This window comes from Thecamonas trahens (genome assembly GCF_000142905.1).
Source record: "Thecamonas trahens ATCC 50062 unplaced genomic scaffold supercont1.11, whole genome shotgun sequence".
Classification (NCBI taxonomy): Eukaryota; order Apusomonadida; family Apusomonadidae; genus Thecamonas; species Thecamonas trahens.
Genome location: NW_013657669.1, coordinates 412,708 through 427,404, shown reverse-complemented (window position 1 = coordinate 427,404; position 14,697 = coordinate 412,708). Strand labels below are relative to the sequence as shown.

Genomic DNA, 14,697 nt, shown 5'->3' with positions numbered 1-14,697 from the left:
TGAACAGAGGCACAGGCGGGGATGGGTTTGGCGCTACTGGTTCCCACACCCACACCCACACCCACACCCACACCCACACCCACGACACCACACCACCACACACCACACACCACACACATCTCCCACTTTATCTCTTCGTCTCTCTCCCACTCTTCCACGACAAGCTCGAATCTATACTATGTTTGCTCAACGGCTTGGGGCTGCCTGGCGGTGCGGCGCAGCTCGCGGCGGTGCGTGGCTGGCGACGCGGGGATACCCGTCGACGGCGACAGTGACGGCGACAGGCACCTCAGTAGGTGGGATGGGCGCGGCAATGGCAGGTGTGGCGCGTGGGCTGGCAAGCGGAGCAAAGCCGTCGGCCGGCCGGGCACAGTTCAAGGGCGTGTTCCAGCAGCTGCGGACCGAGTTGGTGGACGAGCTCGGGGCGAGCTACGAAGTGCCGACTGAGCTGCAAGAGTATCTCGACTACATGGCGCAGTACAACGTGCCGGGCGGCAAGCTCAATCGCGGCATGGCGGTGGTGGATACGGTTGCTGGTGTCAAGGGTGCGCCACTGGAGCGCGCCGAGTACTTTAAGGCTGCGGCGCTCGGGTGGTGCGTCGAGTTTATGCAGGCCTTTCTCCTTGTGGCCGACGACATCATGGACAACTCGCTCACCCGGCGGGGTGTCCCGTGCTGGTACCAAAGTCCGCATATTGGAATGGATGCCGTCAACGACGCGCTCATTCTCGAGTCATTCATCTACATCATCCTCAAGAAGCACTTTCGCAACTCGCCGCACTACGTGTCGCTCATGGAGACCTTTCACGACGTGACGTACCGGACGGAGCTCGGACAGCTGCTCGATCTCAAGACCGCGCCGGCCGATGACGTGGACCTCTCGCGGTTTACTATGGCCAAGTACAACCAGATCGTCAAGTACAAGACCGGGTACTACTCGTTCTTCCTTCCGGTCTCGCTGGGCATGACCCTTGCCAACGTGAACGAGCCGCAGGCCTTTGCCGACGCCGAGCGCATCCTGCTCGACATGGGCCGGTACTTCCAGATCCAGGACGACGTGCTCGACTGCTTTGGGGATCCTGCGGTGTCGGGCAAGATCGGGACCGACATCCAGGACAACAAGTGCACGTGGCTGGTGGTGACCGCACTCGAACGGGCGTCGCCGGACCAGCGCCGGGCGCTGGAGAACAACTACGGCCGCTCGGACGCGTTCTTCGTCGAGGCCGTCAAGTCCATCTACCGCGACCTGGAGCTCGAGGCCGAGTTCCGGGCCTACGAGGCTGCAGCGGTTGCCGAGCTCGAGGCCGACATCTCAGGTTTTGACCACTTTGACGCCCGCGTCTTCTCCGACCTCCTCGCCAAGATTGCCAACCGCACAAAGTAAACGGCAACCAGTCACCGAAGCCACGACCGCGCCACCAGCGGATCGACCGTAATGACGTCAGCCTGCGAGGCTGCAGAGAGCGAAGCCGCCGCCGCCCGCGAGACCTCGCCCGTGCCAGGAATGTCGATGGCTGCCGTCTCAACAAGCCCCGATCGATGTCCGCCAAGCATCACGTCCGAGTTGAGCGGCGAAGGGGGGTCATCGCTTGGGCGCAGCGCTTGCGTCTCGCGCCGGACACGGAGCGCCGGTGGTGCAAGAAGCTTGGCCAGCTCCTCCTTGTCCGCGTCGGAGAGCGCCGCCAGCTTGGCGTGCCGCCATCCGGCTCCCGCCGCCGCCGCCGCCGCACCGCCCGCAACCAGAGCCGCCGCCACAGTAGCAGCAAGCCCCGCCGGACCAGATCCCCATACCGTCTCTTGCTGATCAGCATACTCAGCTGGGTGCGCGACCCACGGCAGCACAATCGCCACCATTACCCCGAGACTCAGCACACCCATGACAGCCGAGTATGCCCAGAGCATGTTGGCCGACGGCACGTCGGCATATCCCGCGGCGAGGCCGACAAGCGCGGTGAGGACCAGCGCCCCGCATACGCCGGCAATGACAAAGAGGAACCCGTCGAGTGTGTCGAACGCGCCGGAGCCCTCGGCGGCTGTGTACTGCTTGCTGTGGCCAGTCGCGTTGGCAACCACATACGGCGAGGTTAACAGCGCCGCCAGAACCCCGCACCCAGCCGCAACCACAGATGTCGCCCGTGCCAACCGCCGCACTCCCCGCCGTCGTCTCGCTAGTCCTGCCCGTCGCATGGCGCGTCAGAAGAGTGCCCGCGACCGCAAAGGTTGGACACCGGTGGCTGGCTCACTCGCCGGACGATTGCTTCGCCCACATCACGAACAAGTTGGCCTAGGCGAGAGTAAGGCGCATTTTGAGTGGGAATTGATTTTGCACTGGCACCGCAAGAGCTGCCGCGGCCTTGGTGGCCAACGAGAAACGACTGCGAGCCAGACGCAAGCACGTCAAATGCTTGATGTGGTCTGCACAAGCTGGGAGGATGCGGGAGGGTAGAGAGCGAAGCAAAAAACAAAAAAAAATGGAGCCCACAGCGAGGATCGAACTCGCGATCTCTCCGTTCGAAGCGGAGCGCCCTAACCACTGGGCCATGCGGGCAAACACATATGTCCACGTATGGGAGAATTACAAAATTCGCGCTTGGCTTTGAATAACACTGTGCATTCCCGGGAAAAGGACGTCTGCCGACTATACGCCCAACCTGCAGCACTTGGACAGCCCAGATAGGACCACTTGGCTACATGCGTGCGAGCACGGCAAGCGCTCTTGCTCTTGCTCTCGGGCTTGCATGGCTGGTGGCGGCGTGCCGGGCGGCCGACGGTGACGGCCGCGCTGCGCTCGACGACGCCATGTGGGCGGCGGTGAGCTCAGCGGCGGTGGCGACCGAAAGCGGCGGCGAGAGGCAGCCGGTGTACGAGGCCGAGCTGGCGCTTGCAGCGGCCGAGGCTAGCGCCGAAGCACGGATCAAGCAGGCGCAGGCAAGCGGGCTCTCGGACCGGGCGGCAGGCAAGCTCCAAGCGCTGCTACAGGCCTCGGACCCCAGCGGTCCCTCCCAGCCGGGGGTGTCAGACCTCGCCTTGCTCGAGGCCTTCTACGCCAAGCACGCCGAGGTCTTTGTCGGCGAAAGCGGTGGAGGTGCCGGCGATGATGGAGACGGCGCTCGCGTTCGCATCTTGCGCAAGTTCCACGACAAGCTTCCCCTCCCGCAGGTGCCCGGATCATCGGCACAGGGCCCAAGCAGCGGCTCTGGGGCCGAGGCCGGGTGGAGAAGCAGCGGGCCAGACGCCGATGAGTTTGTTATTCTTCCGCCCGCAACGTCGCGGGCCGAGCTCGACGACCAGGTTTACCTGGCGGCGCTCCACAACCATGTCAGGGATGTGCGCGAGCTGATCGAGCTCGGGGGCGATGTGGATGCAACTCCTGACGAGCGATCGGGCTCGGCGCTGTATGCTGCAGCGTTCCACGGCCATCTCGACGTGGTCCGCACCCTCATCGAGCTTGGTGCCGACGTTTCGGCTGCACTTGGCGACGGAACAACGCCACTGTACGCAGCAGCTCAGCGCGGACACCTGGCTGTGTGCGAGGCGCTCCTACAGGCCGGTGCCGTCCCCGACGCCGGACGGCGGGATGGATGGCGGCCGCTGCAGATTGCCGCCGAGCAGGGCCACACTGCAGTGGCGCGTGCGCTTGTGGCGGCTGGCGCCGACGTCAATGGTGGAAACGCCAAGGGTGTGACACCGCTCATCACGGCCACCGCGCACGCACACGTCCCGATGATGGCGCTCCTTCTCGACGCCGGCGCAGACCCGAACCGGGCAACACTCAACGGGTGGGGAGCCCTCGATGTACTCGAGTCGGCGAAGGGCGAGCTCGATGCACCGCAGCTCGAAGCCAAGGCCCTGCTGGAAGCGCATGGCGCTCTGCGGGCCTCGTCGTGGGTGGCACTCTGGCGGTATGGGTACGTGGCGGTAGGCATGGTGGCTGCCCTAGGCGTGTGGTTGCTAGGACCTTCGGACGCCCCGGTGACGAAGTCTTCGAACAAGCGGCCGAGTGAGCGAGCTGGCAACAGCGACGGCGCCAGTCGCCGCTCTGGCGGCGGCAAACGGAAGGGTGGGCGGCCGCGGAAGCGCGGCCGAAAGTAACACGGCAGTGCAACGGGTGCGTAGCGTGAGCTGGTCGTTTGTTCTTTTTACCCGGCCCGGCCATCGGGCAGCTCGTGCTTGAGGTAGGTGGCACGGTCCTTGTTGCGGAGGTGTGTGCCAAGGCGAGCGGCGCGCTTGCCCTCCTGTTCCCAGATGATGGCGTCGACACCGAGCGCAGAGCGAACGCGCTCGACCGAGTCCTCCATGTGTGCCATGGTCTTTGCCATGGTGGCGAGCTGGTGCTTGACGGTGACGACAAAGGTGGACATGTCCGAGTGAGCCAGATCCTCGAGGGCGGTCTGGACGAACTCGTCGTCCTCACCGAGCGCCTTGTGGCGGAGCAGCTCTGCGTCGCGGCGCCAGTCCTCGAGCTTGTGGATGAGCTGGATCTGCTCCTCTGCGGAAATCTGGCCCGAGCCGTCGACGTCAAAGTAGGCAAGCAGCTCTGCGGCGGTCATGCCGAGGACAGACTGGATGGAGGCCTCGTGGTCGCGGAAAATGGTGGTCATCTCGTCGAGGGTCAGCAGCTCGTCTTGCTGGAGGTCCTTGGCATGGACGAGGTCGTCGACCTCGTCGCCGTGTGGCCGAGCGTCAAAGACAGCGGCCTTGGAGCGGATCCAGTCGCGGGTCATGGAGATGACTGAGATGTTGGGCTCGCCCTCGTGGGCCTCCTGCACGTTGATGTACGCGTCGTTGAGAATGGTGAGGAAGAGCGAGAGCATGATGAAAAAGACGAGGACCATAAAGGCCACAAAGTAGATGGGCCCGAAGAACCGGTTCGAGTACTGCATCGACTCAAAGTCAAAGTCGCCAAGCATGATGCGGAGGACAGTGAAGAAGGTGTCGGTAAAGGTGCGGAAGTCAAAGACGTCGACGCCAAAGGCGAGGACGCCAGCCTGGGCAAAGCCAAAGAGCACAAAGGCAAAAATGACGATAAAGCCAACAGTGTTGCGGAACGAGACCGCCACGGTCTCGACAATCATGGCCATGGCCGGGATAAACGTGGTGTACTTGAAAATCTTGAACCAGAGGAGGAAGGCGTTGGTGGCGAGAATATTGAGTTCGGACGAGTTGAGCGTGTTGAGGACATTGAAGTTGTAGAACGCTCGGTTGTTGCTGGCATCGAGGTTGAGCTCGTCGAGCTTGGCAATGATGATGGCGCGAAGGATAAAGGCTGCGAGGAAGAGGGCGTTGTTGATCCAGTCGAGGTAGTTCCACGGGTCGCGGAAATACTTGCAAATCCCGGCCGTGTACAACTGGTGCAGTTCGGAGCAGACGTAGAACAAGACAAAGAGGAGGAGAATGATCTCGCCAGCGAGCTGCAGTCGGCCAGCGTGCGAGTCGGGATACTTGTACAGCCGGAGAGTCCGCATGGTCGACGCCGGCAGCACGCCGCCGGACGGCAGGAACTCAAAGGTCATCTGGGCGTTGAAGAACAGATTGACGTTGGCGTTGTAGGTGGTAAAGTCGATAAAGACGGCGCGGGTCTGCAGGTCGGCAAAGGCGTCGTCACGGAGCGAGGCCATGTGTGCCTCATGAGTCGCCAACGGATCCGCCGGCGAGAACTCCTCCACAAAGCCGCCGCCCTCGTACCACTGAAGCCGGGCGAGGACCCGGGCAGCGTTCTTGAGCTCGGTGGCGGGGCGGTAGACAAACTTGTTGTCGGGACCAAACGACTTTTTCGAGACCCGGTCCGAGGTGTACCGTCCGAGACACTGGTCCTTGGAGAAGACCTGGTTGAACGGGATCTCCAGCGCGGCGCACGAGGCCGGTCGGATGCGGACTTGACGGACACGGACGGTGCCGACGAGCAGGTTCTGGCCGTAGATAAAGCCCGGACCAAAGCCGCCCTGGTCGGCGAAAAGAGCAGGAACGAGAACGTCGTTCATGTACTCCCAGAACTCCTCAAAGGTGGCCACGTCGTAGAAGGTCTTGTAGATCTCAGGCTCTGGGAACTCCTCGTCCAGAAACAGATCCTTCATGCTCTGGTTGTACTGGAACGAGTAGATGGGGTCGCGGACGCCGAGCATGACAAAGGTGAACAGCAGAAGAAATGCCAGGTAAGTGATGAACTCGAGGACTTGCGACCGGAACTCCCGCTTCAGCCGCTTCATCAGCAGCTGCTTCTCCAAGTCGCCATGCAGCGAGTCGGCCAAGTTGTGCAGTCGGGACTCGGCCTCGGCCTCCTCCAGCGACGAGAACTCGACCGAGGTCTCCCACTCGGACAACTCGGACGGGGGCGCCTTTTTACCCATGGCTTGGGGTGGGGTGGTGGGGAAGAGGGTGGGGGTGGGGGTGGGGGGTGAGGGGTGGCGGAGGGGGGAGGGGGGGGAGGAGGGGAGGAGTGGTGGCGGTGGTAGTGGAGGTGATCGGGCGGGGTCGGAAAGTGGCCTTTTCTTGTTGGTTTCCTGTTGGCGGCGGAGGCGGGAGGGGGAGGGGGGGGGGGAGGGGAGAGAGAGGAGGGGAGGGGAAGGCCACCTACCACTTGACCTGCTGTGGGACTTGGCGTGTGTTCGTGTGTGTCTAGTGCGGCGGAACCCAGCTGCTCCTCAGACTCATGAGCGAGCACGGGGATGCCATGGCTGTGGGCGAGGATGCAGGTGCCGCAAGGGTGCTGGTGATCACGGTCGGCCCGCCGTGTGCGGGGAAGAGCACCGTACTGGCCAAGCGCGAGCCAGCTCCTCTCGATGTGTGCATTGACGACAGCCCGGGGCTTTATGCGCGTATTCCGTGGGCAGATCTGCCGGCGACGAGCCAGGCGGCAATTGTGCGGGCGGCGGCGCTTCTGGAAGGCGGCAGCAACGACCGAGACGACGACGAGGAGGACGCACTAGCGGCACGGCTGGAGGCCACCGTGGCTATCCGCGACGATTCAGAGCGACGGGCGTGTGCACGGGCGCTGGCGCGTGCGATTGGGTATGTCAGACGCAAGTATCCGCGGCTGGCGGAGCAGGAGGCGCGGCTAGCGAGTGAAGCCCAGGTGTTGCAGACGCGGCTTATGCGCAAGGCTGTAGCGTGGGCGCAGACCGCGCTGGGCGAGGCGATGGCCGCCGGTGTGCCGCTCGTGGCGTGGGGCAATACCAACACCAAGATGCCAGCCATTGCACATGCGGTGGCGCTGGCGGACGAGCACGGCTATGCCATCGAGGTAGTCAACATGACCGACGTCGACTTTGACGAGCTTGTCAAGCGGTCGGTCCTCCGCATGCTCAAGACTGGCAAGGTGGTGCCTGTCGAGGCTATTTACAAGTCTGCAGTCGCAGCGCAGCGTTCGCTGGTCGAGACTGGGCTTGTTTTCGACGCTGCCGCGCTCGCCGAGGCGGCGCGGGCTAGTGTCGCGGGGAGTTCTCGCTCTGGAGCTCGGCGATAATGTCGCCGAGGTCCTCGATGAGGACGTTGAAATCGGCAGAGAAACGGAAGGTTCGGATGCGGCGGGACGGCACTTCAAGCATGTGCCTCGCGCTCGCGGGCACTGGCGCCACCTCAAAGGTGCTGGTCGGGCCGTTGTTCGGCTCGGAATCGCTGCACGCCTCGGGTGCGGAGCTGTCGCTGCTGGTCTCGCCATCAACCAGAGTTGTAGACCCGTTGCTGCTGCCGTCGCCTTTCGACCCATCGCTGCTGATATTGTCATCGACTTTGGTTGTGGACCCGTCGCTGCTGCCATCACCTTCGAACGACCCGTGGCTGCTGGCGCCGCCATCAACCAGAGTTGTAGACCCGTTGCTGCTGCCGTCGCCTTCGGCCGCCCCGTCACTGCTGGCGCCGCCATCGGACGCCCCGTCACTGCTGGCGCCGCCATCAACCAGAGTTGTAGACCCGTTGCTGCTGCCGTCGCCTTTCGACCCATCGCTGCTGATATTGTCATCGACTTTGGTTGTGGACCCGTCGCTGCTGCCATCACCTTCGAACGACCCGTGGCTGCTGGCGCCGCCATCAACCAGTGATGTAGACCCGCTCTCGTCCACAACGTCAACAAACTCTCCTGCCCCAGGACCATCACTGCTGCATGCTCCAATCACCTCGGTGGCAGTCGCAGCCGAGCCGGACGAGCTACCCTCGTCGCCGCCGCAGTCGCTGACAGACGAGCGACAGACACATGTCTCGCTCCCGCTTCCACTGCCAAAGTAAAGCCCATCTCCTGATGACGACGCTGAGAGTGCAATGATCTCGGTCGAGCCCGAGCCCGACGACAGCTCGTCATCCGAGTCATCTGACATGCCGCCAGAGTACGACTCGGACGCGTACTCGTACTCGGACGACGAGTCTTCACGCGGTGGAAGACCATGGTACTCGCGGAGGAGCGCGAAGACGTCGTCCAGCTCAAGCTCGGACTCGCGTCGTGGCCGGTGGGCGTCGAAAAAGGCCTCCGGCTGCCGCAGCCGCGTGTTGAGCGCCACCGTCGAGTGGACCGGCAGCGATGCGAGCGTCGGCGCCCGCCCAGCGCGGGTCACCAGCTGCTCCAGAAAGTCGACCGCCCGGCGGGCGCGGATTGGCGCCGCACGCCTCGCTGCCATGATGTTGCGCCGTGCCTTGGCCGCTTGGCGCGCCGCGTACGGCTGGCCGAATGGCCCTAGCTCCACAGCCTTGCTCAGCGCTTCTGACCATTCCTCAAGCAGCTCGAGCGAGGCCAGTGCAAAGTGGTATGTCGGCAGGCCCGGATGCTCCAGCCGGAGCACATGCGCCTCACCAACCTTGGCCGTCTTCTCTGACGCCGTCTCGGTCGCCAGCGCGTAGCCAGGCAACGGAATAGAGGTCTCAGGCGAGATCGCGCTCGAGTTGGTAAACACAAACAGCCGATACTTGTACAGCACGAGGTAGTGCGGTCGGAACCGGGCTCGCGCGCCGACGGCAAACGACGACGTCGCCCGCGACCACCACCCCGCCGGCGACATCATGTGTGCAACCTTGGAGAACCAATAGACCGAGACCGGTCGATGGAGCATCGCCGAGGCAAGCCACGCCGACGGCAGCGCCCGCGGCAGAATCGGCTTGGCGCCAATCGCCAGCTCCAGCACCGTCAGCCAGTTGAGAAAGTCGACGCCGCTCTCGCCACGCAGATACTCGAGATGCGAGTTGTCGCGGAGAACAACGACCGTATACGGCGACGCCACCCGGTTTCCGGCACGGTACACCGCCATGCTCATCGCCGACCAGCCAAACAGCGGCTTGCGGTGCGTGTCCGAGGCAAAGCCGAGAAGCACGCCATCAGCAAGAACAAGGAAGACTTTGCGGAACATAAGCGCGCCGCCCGGCCCGCGTGCCCGCTGCCCGTGCTCCATCCAGCCCGAGAAGGCACACGCCCGCTCGCGCGCCCGCAACTCGCCGTCCTCGTTGTCCTCGAGCACCATCGCTGCGGACGCCGAAATCCCGCGCCCGCTAGGCCGGCCGCGCGCCTTGACCCGATCCGCCAGCAAGAGTGGGACCTGCGGGCGTGACCGCCGCCGCGCTCCGTCCACCAGCGCCTGCAGCCGGTTCTGCGGCAGCGAGAGGGCGACCGGCGAGCCCGGCACTGCGCCCACCGCCGTCACCTTGCGCAGCCGCTTGCGAACTGCGCTCAGCTCGGCGCTCACACTCTCCAGCTCGCGCCGCAGCCGCTCATTCTCCGCCTCCAGCGCCGCAATCCGCGCCACGTCTTCCGCCCACCGCCCTGGCGGGCCAGGCGCCGCCCGACCTGGGCGCTGCGGCCGACTCCCGCCTGGCTTCTCCGTCGCCTCGCCAACAGGCGCGCCCGCTGCCGCTGCAACGCTCACTGCCTCGAGACCGCCTGCTGACGCCACAGACTCGGCCACAGAGCGCCGTACGAGTGTAAACCGCGGCCGGCGCTGAGCCAGTACCAGCGGGGTGTGGGGCATGGGGCCGGACGCGACAAGTGTGCGCCGCCAAGAGCCCGAGGTCGCTTGCCTGCAGGTGCAGCGCGAGTCTCCCGGAATCCGCGCCAAAGCCCAGCTCGCTCTCGCTGGCTGACAGGGTAATGGTTTACTGGAGGAGCATGGCGCGCATTTCAGCGTCGGAGAGGCCGGCGTCGCGCATGCGGCGCGAGTCGCCGACAATGACCGGCTTGTTGAAGATGCCACGGCCGAGGTAGTCAGCGACGACGGCAAAGCCGTCAGGCGCAGCCTCGAGCTTGCCGAAGAACAGGTCGTGGTCGTGGGCCTTGGCCTCGAGCGAGGCTTTGTACTGGCGGACGTGGCGGTTGTCCTTGGCACAGATCGGGCACTCGTCCTCCGAGTCGAGAAGGCATCGCTGGTGGAGCGAGTGCATGCAGAGAAAGTGGACCGCCGGCAGATCAAGCGCCGACGAGCAGCGCGAGCACTTGGAGAGCTGGAAAATCTTGGCCGACGTCTGCAGCTCCTCGATCTCCGACCGCATCCTGAGTGTCTCCTCGCGCAGCGACTTGATGGTCGCCGTGTCGTCGTCGATCATCGCGTTCTGCGCCGAGAGCCGGCCCTGGATAAAGTCCTTGACACACTCGAGTGTGGCCACATCCGACGTGGCGAGCGTCTGCACCACCAGCAGCGGCGGAAGGAGGTTCGACGAGTCGACCGCGTCCAGGACCGAAATGATGTGCGGGCCGGCGTCTGCCCGCGTGGCAAAGTACGAAAGGACCTTGATCCACAGGTTTGGCGACTTTTCACCGTGCATCCGGCACACCGAGAGAATGGCCTCATAGTTGTTCTCTTCCATGTAAAACTGCACAATCTCCTCAAACAGCCGCAGCTTCTCGAGCAGGAGAAGCGTCCCGGGCCGAAAGTCGTACATCTTGCAAAGAATGAGCGCCTGCTCCACCGAGTACTGCGAGTTGGGGTTCCGCAGCAGCTCCATCGCCTGCGACGCCTTGTGCTCGCGCACCGCCGCAATCTGCGCCTCGGTCAAGTCGCGGAGCACGTCAGACTTGGCGTCGTCGGTCAGGTACAGCTCGAGCAGCGTGTTGTACACCGTGGGCGACGACGAGACACGCTCGGACACGAGGTACTCGAGAAAGACTGTGAGCCAGTACGATGAGTTGACAAAGATGTGGACAAAGTCTTCGGCGTCGGCCCGTCGGATGGTCGGCGCCGCCGACGACTTGCGGTGCGAGACCGAGACGCCGGTCCGGGTGCCGGGCGCCACGTCGGCCGTGCCGAGCAGCGCGGCCCGGTCGTCGAGGACCGGTGCGCCACCGCTCGACGGCGGCGGAAGTCCATCGCCCGACGGCCCAGCCATGACGTCATGGAGTGGCTCGGTGCTCTCGCCGCCGTCAGCGCCGCGCTTCTTGCGGCGGCGGCGGCGCGACGGTGAGCCATCGTCGTCGTCGTCGTCGAGCCGCGACGAGAGTCCACCGGCCGGTGCCTTGGGCGTGTAGTCGGTGCAGAGCGCCATGAGAACCTGGGTGGTGAGCTCCGGGAGCCGCTCGACAAGCGTCTTGCCATACTTGATCATGTTGGCCTTGGCCTCGTCAAACGAGAGCGTCTGGATGTACTCGAGGGCCTGGACGTACCCGTCGTTGTTGCCGGTCGAGAGGTCCTCGAGCTGGATCTTGAGGAACGCGTCGTGCTCGTTGAAGCGGCGGGCGAGAAAGAGCGCGTGCATCGAGTACCCGGCCTGGCGGCAGACCTTGATGGCGGTGGGGACGTCAAAGGCCACCTCGTGGGCCGGCTGCTTGACAAACTCGTCGAGCTTGGACTCGTCCTTGAGCTTGGTGTAGCAGTTGAGGAGGAGCGTGGTGTGGTCCTCGTTGGCCAGCCGCTTCTCGTGGAGCGCCTGTAGATACGTGGTCAGGTTGTGGATCCGCTGCTCGTCGAGGTACTTGCGGATGACGTACGACGGCTCGAGCGAGCCGATGGTGTGCAGGTACTGGGCCATGGCCCGTGTGTAGTCGCGCTTCGAGTACAGGTGGTCACCGTATCGCCGGTAGATCTCCGCAAGGTTCGCAGCGTTCATACCCTGTGCCTGCGCCAGGTCAATTGCCCTCGGATAGAGGTGGTTCTTGAACAGCAAGTCGAGCTTGGTCTGGGTATCACGCTCGAGGAGCTGGTGAACCTCGCCGTCGGCGGTAAAGACAAGGAGCATGCCCCATTCGGAGAGCACGTGGGTGACCGGCGACTTGAACTTGGCGTTGTACGCCACCAGCTGGTTCTTGAGATCGTAGATGTACAGCCAGTCGAGGGTCTTGGAGCCACGCACAACCTGGTACACCACGCCAAGAAAAGTGCGGAACCAGAAGAGCATCTTCTTCTCACCATCAACGTCAAAGGCAAAGCACGGGCCGCGGCCCTCGGCCTCGTAGAAAAAGCACGCCTCGGGCCGCCCCAGCACAATCGAGCCGTCCGACGTCATCACCGTGTTGCCGAGCCCCACGCCCTGGTAGTCGAGCGTGTCGGCATGGTCGCCGTGCCCGGTGTAGAAGGCTGTCACAAGCGATGTCGTCACCACAAACAGCAACGGGGCACCCGAAAACATCCGCCAGCCCAGCCCGGTCACCGGCGCAGGCACTTCGGCCGGCGGAGTGAGGAAGACCAGCTTGGGCGACCGGTCGCGCGAGACGTCGTTGCCACGCACCACCAGGACCCGGCCGTCGGCGAGCCCGAGCGCAATCTGCGACAAGTTTTCAAGCACCGCAAGCGTGGTTACCTGCAGTGGTGCCGCTGCCAGTGCCGACGATGCCCGCGACGACGGCGCACGGATGGGCCAGCTTTTGAGTTCGGTGGGCGAGCCGTGCCGGTCGAGCTTGACAAACGACCAGATCTTGAGCACGGCCTCGCCGAGATCCGAGTCGACGCCGACGGTGACGAGCAGATCAGCCGACTTGAGCTGGTGGATGTGTGTGATCGACTTGTTGTACAGCTGATACACATCGATGACAAAGGCGCGATCCACGACCCGCACAATGCCACCGGTACCTCCAACCAGGAGCTTGCCTCTGCCGGAACTGGCACAGGCCACGTCGCGGACGACGTCTTCCAGCCCACGGTGCGGAGCCGCCGGCTCGTCCTCGTCGCGCACCACCTGTTCATTGAAGAACTGGAACTTTCGCCACTGTGTGCGTGTGTGGGGTAGGGGGGGGGGGGGGGGGGGGGAGTGAGTGGTGGACAAGGCGGGAAGGGGGAAGGGGGGAGGAGGGGGAGGGAGAGGGGCGGGAGGCACTTACCTGGAACATGGTGTGTGCGGGGGGGTGGGAGGGTGTACGGGTGTGTGGCAGAAATAGTAGGGGGTGGGGTGGGGTGGGGTGGGGTGGGGTGGGGTAGGGTAGGGTGTGGTGGGGTGAGACGAGTGGTTCGTCTTGGTCTTGGTCTTGGTATTGGTGTCTGTCGCTGTCGCTGTTGTGGGCGACGGTGGCGGTCGCCATTCGCCGGTGTGTGACATGCGCCGTTTCCTCGGCTGGCGACTGGCTGACATGGTTTACTCCTCGGTTGACGGCGCAGCCGGCTTGGGGGGGAACGCCTCAAAGTACTCGCGGAGATCGCAGGCCTCAACCGAGCCAGCGTCGCAGGTGGAGTTGAGGACGGCGAGCATGGCGGCCGGTGCACCGGCCTTGGAGTGGGCCATGGCGAGGTTGATGCAGGGCGCGTCCCAAGCTCCGCCGCCGACCTCGTCCTTGCTGCTCACAGCGAGCTGGCACATATCGTCGAGGAGGGCAATGGCACGGTCGAGGTCGCGGGCGACACCATCGCCCGAGGCGAGTGAGACTGCAAGGGCGGTGCATGCGTCGGGCAGGCCGTCGTCGCAGGCAGCAGCCATGAGATCGGCGGCCCTGGCGGCGTCGCGGGAATGGACAACGGCACCTGTGGCGGCATCAACCTCGTCAGGGTCGTCGTGTGCCAGCGCGAGGTTGAAGCACGCGCGGGTGAGGCCACCATCGCAAGCTGTGGCGTAAACGGCCATGGCCCGGGCGCGGTCGACCGGGCCGCCGACGCCGTGCAGCGCCATGGTGCCCTCGTTGAAGCACGATCCGGAGTGGCCCAAGCTGCATCCGCGGGCACAGAGCCTGCGGGCCTCGACTTGGTTCTGGGGAATGCCATCGCCATCAAAGTACATGCCGGCGAGGTCGTAGCACGCCTCGCCCACACCACGGTGGCACGCGTTGTTCAGCGCCTTGGCTGCCATCACTGTCGCCTCTGCTGCCGTCACCACCAACGCAACCGTGCCGAGCGCGGCCCGTTCACGTGGATCCGTGGGCAATCGCTCCGCCGCGGTCGATCCGCCACCTCCAGCTGCCCCTGCCGCCTCTGCCGCCTCGAGCCGCAGCGCCTCGGCCACCTCGAGCCAGGCCTGAGCCACACCGTAGCAGGCCTCGTCGTCGCCGTGTGCGCACAACGGGACAAGGCGGTCGACCTCTGCCCGAGCCATCTCCAGCGGAGTGCTTGGTCCGTTGCCCATTCGTGTAATGTGGGAGGAGAGGAAGAGGGGGGGATAGAGAGATAGAGAGAGAGAGAGAGAGCAGGGAGGGGGGAAGGGGAGGGGGGAAGGGGAGGGGAGGGGAGGGAGGTGGGAGGAATTGGTGACGGTGACGCGCAGCCAGGGCATGGCATGCCACGCCACGATCATCACATACACACACACACACACACACACACACACACACACACACACACACACACACATACACACACACACACACACGTACGG

At 64.4% G+C, this 14,697-nt stretch overlaps 8 protein-coding genes and 1 non-coding gene across 9 annotated transcripts; 3 read left to right on the top strand and 6 right to left on the bottom strand.

Annotated features, from left to right (window-relative positions):
* Positions 1 to 277: 277 nt before the first annotated feature.
* AMSG_03098 (farnesyl diphosphate synthase) lies at positions 278 to 1,403 on the top strand. The gene has a single exon (XM_013904980.1). The coding sequence runs from the start codon at positions 302 to 304 to the stop codon at positions 1,382 to 1,384; it is 1,083 nt and encodes a 360-aa protein (XP_013760434.1). The 5' UTR covers positions 278 to 301; the 3' UTR covers positions 1,385 to 1,403.
* On the bottom strand, positions 873 to 2,187 carry AMSG_03097 (uncharacterized protein; the record flags this gene model as incomplete). Its single annotated transcript, XM_013904979.1, has 1 exon — positions 873 to 2,187. The coding sequence occupies one exon, from the start codon at positions 2,185 to 2,187 to the stop codon at positions 1,396 to 1,398; it is 792 nt and encodes a 263-aa protein (XP_013760433.1). The 3' UTR covers positions 873 to 1,395.
* A 288-nt stretch (positions 2,188 to 2,475) lies between these two features.
* On the bottom strand, positions 2,476 to 2,548 carry AMSG_20010. Its single transcript has one exon. It is a non-coding gene; the product is annotated as a tRNA-Arg (tRNA).
* Positions 2,549 to 2,691: 143 nt separating this feature from the next.
* Positions 2,692 to 4,852, top strand: AMSG_03096 (ankyrin; the record flags this gene model as incomplete). Its single annotated transcript, XM_013904978.1, has 1 exon — positions 2,692 to 4,852. The coding sequence occupies one exon, from the start codon at positions 2,692 to 2,694 to the stop codon at positions 4,090 to 4,092; it is 1,401 nt and encodes a 466-aa protein (XP_013760432.1). The 3' UTR covers positions 4,093 to 4,852.
* Positions 4,124 to 6,347, bottom strand: AMSG_03095 (polycystin 2; the record flags this gene model as incomplete). Its single annotated transcript, XM_013904977.1, has 1 exon — positions 4,124 to 6,347. The coding sequence occupies one exon, from the start codon at positions 6,345 to 6,347 to the stop codon at positions 4,140 to 4,142; it is 2,208 nt and encodes a 735-aa protein (XP_013760431.1). The 3' UTR covers positions 4,124 to 4,139.
* A 236-nt stretch (positions 6,348 to 6,583) lies between these two features.
* On the top strand, positions 6,584 to 7,528 carry AMSG_03094 (uncharacterized protein). Its single transcript, XM_013904976.1, has one exon. It carries the CDS (start codon positions 6,650 to 6,652, stop codon positions 7,460 to 7,462), a length of 813 nt encoding a protein of 270 aa, XP_013760430.1. The 5' UTR covers positions 6,584 to 6,649; the 3' UTR covers positions 7,463 to 7,528.
* Positions 7,529 to 8,025: 497 nt separating this feature from the next.
* On the bottom strand, positions 8,026 to 9,944 carry AMSG_03093 (uncharacterized protein; the record flags this gene model as incomplete). Its single annotated transcript, XM_013904975.1, has 2 exons — positions 8,026 to 8,046; positions 8,112 to 9,944. The coding sequence occupies 2 exons, from the start codon at positions 9,942 to 9,944 to the stop codon at positions 8,026 to 8,028; spliced, it is 1,854 nt and encodes a 617-aa protein (XP_013760429.1).
* Positions 9,945 to 10,068: 124 nt separating this feature from the next.
* Positions 10,069 to 13,244, bottom strand: AMSG_03092 (Vps11; the record flags this gene model as incomplete). Its single annotated transcript, XM_013904974.1, has 2 exons — positions 13,220 to 13,244; positions 10,069 to 13,107 (listed from the first exon to the last, which is right to left on the bottom strand). Exons 1-2 carry the CDS (start codon positions 13,226 to 13,228, stop codon positions 10,069 to 10,071), a joined length of 3,048 nt encoding a protein of 1,015 aa, XP_013760428.1. The 5' UTR covers positions 13,229 to 13,244.
* A 213-nt stretch (positions 13,245 to 13,457) lies between these two features.
* Positions 13,458 to 14,486, bottom strand: AMSG_03091 (cysteine-rich protein C). The gene has a single exon (XM_013904973.1). It carries the CDS (start codon positions 14,446 to 14,448, stop codon positions 13,471 to 13,473), a length of 978 nt encoding a protein of 325 aa, XP_013760427.1. The 5' UTR covers positions 14,449 to 14,486; the 3' UTR covers positions 13,458 to 13,470.
* Between the last annotated feature and the right edge of the window lie 211 nt (positions 14,487 to 14,697).

What these genes read in the sequence shown, in the direction of transcription:
- AMSG_03098 (XM_013904980.1), top strand. Translation starts at nt 302, where the DNA reads ATGGGCGCGGCAATGGCAGGTGTGGCGCGTGGGCTGGCAAGCGGAGCA.
- AMSG_03094 (XM_013904976.1), top strand. Translation starts at nt 6,650, where the DNA reads ATGAGCGAGCACGGGGATGCCATGGCTGTGGGCGAGGATGCAGGTGCC.
- AMSG_03091 (XM_013904973.1), bottom strand. Translation starts at nt 14,448, where the DNA reads ATGGGCAACGGACCAAGCACTCCGCTGGAGATGGCTCGGGCAGAGGTC.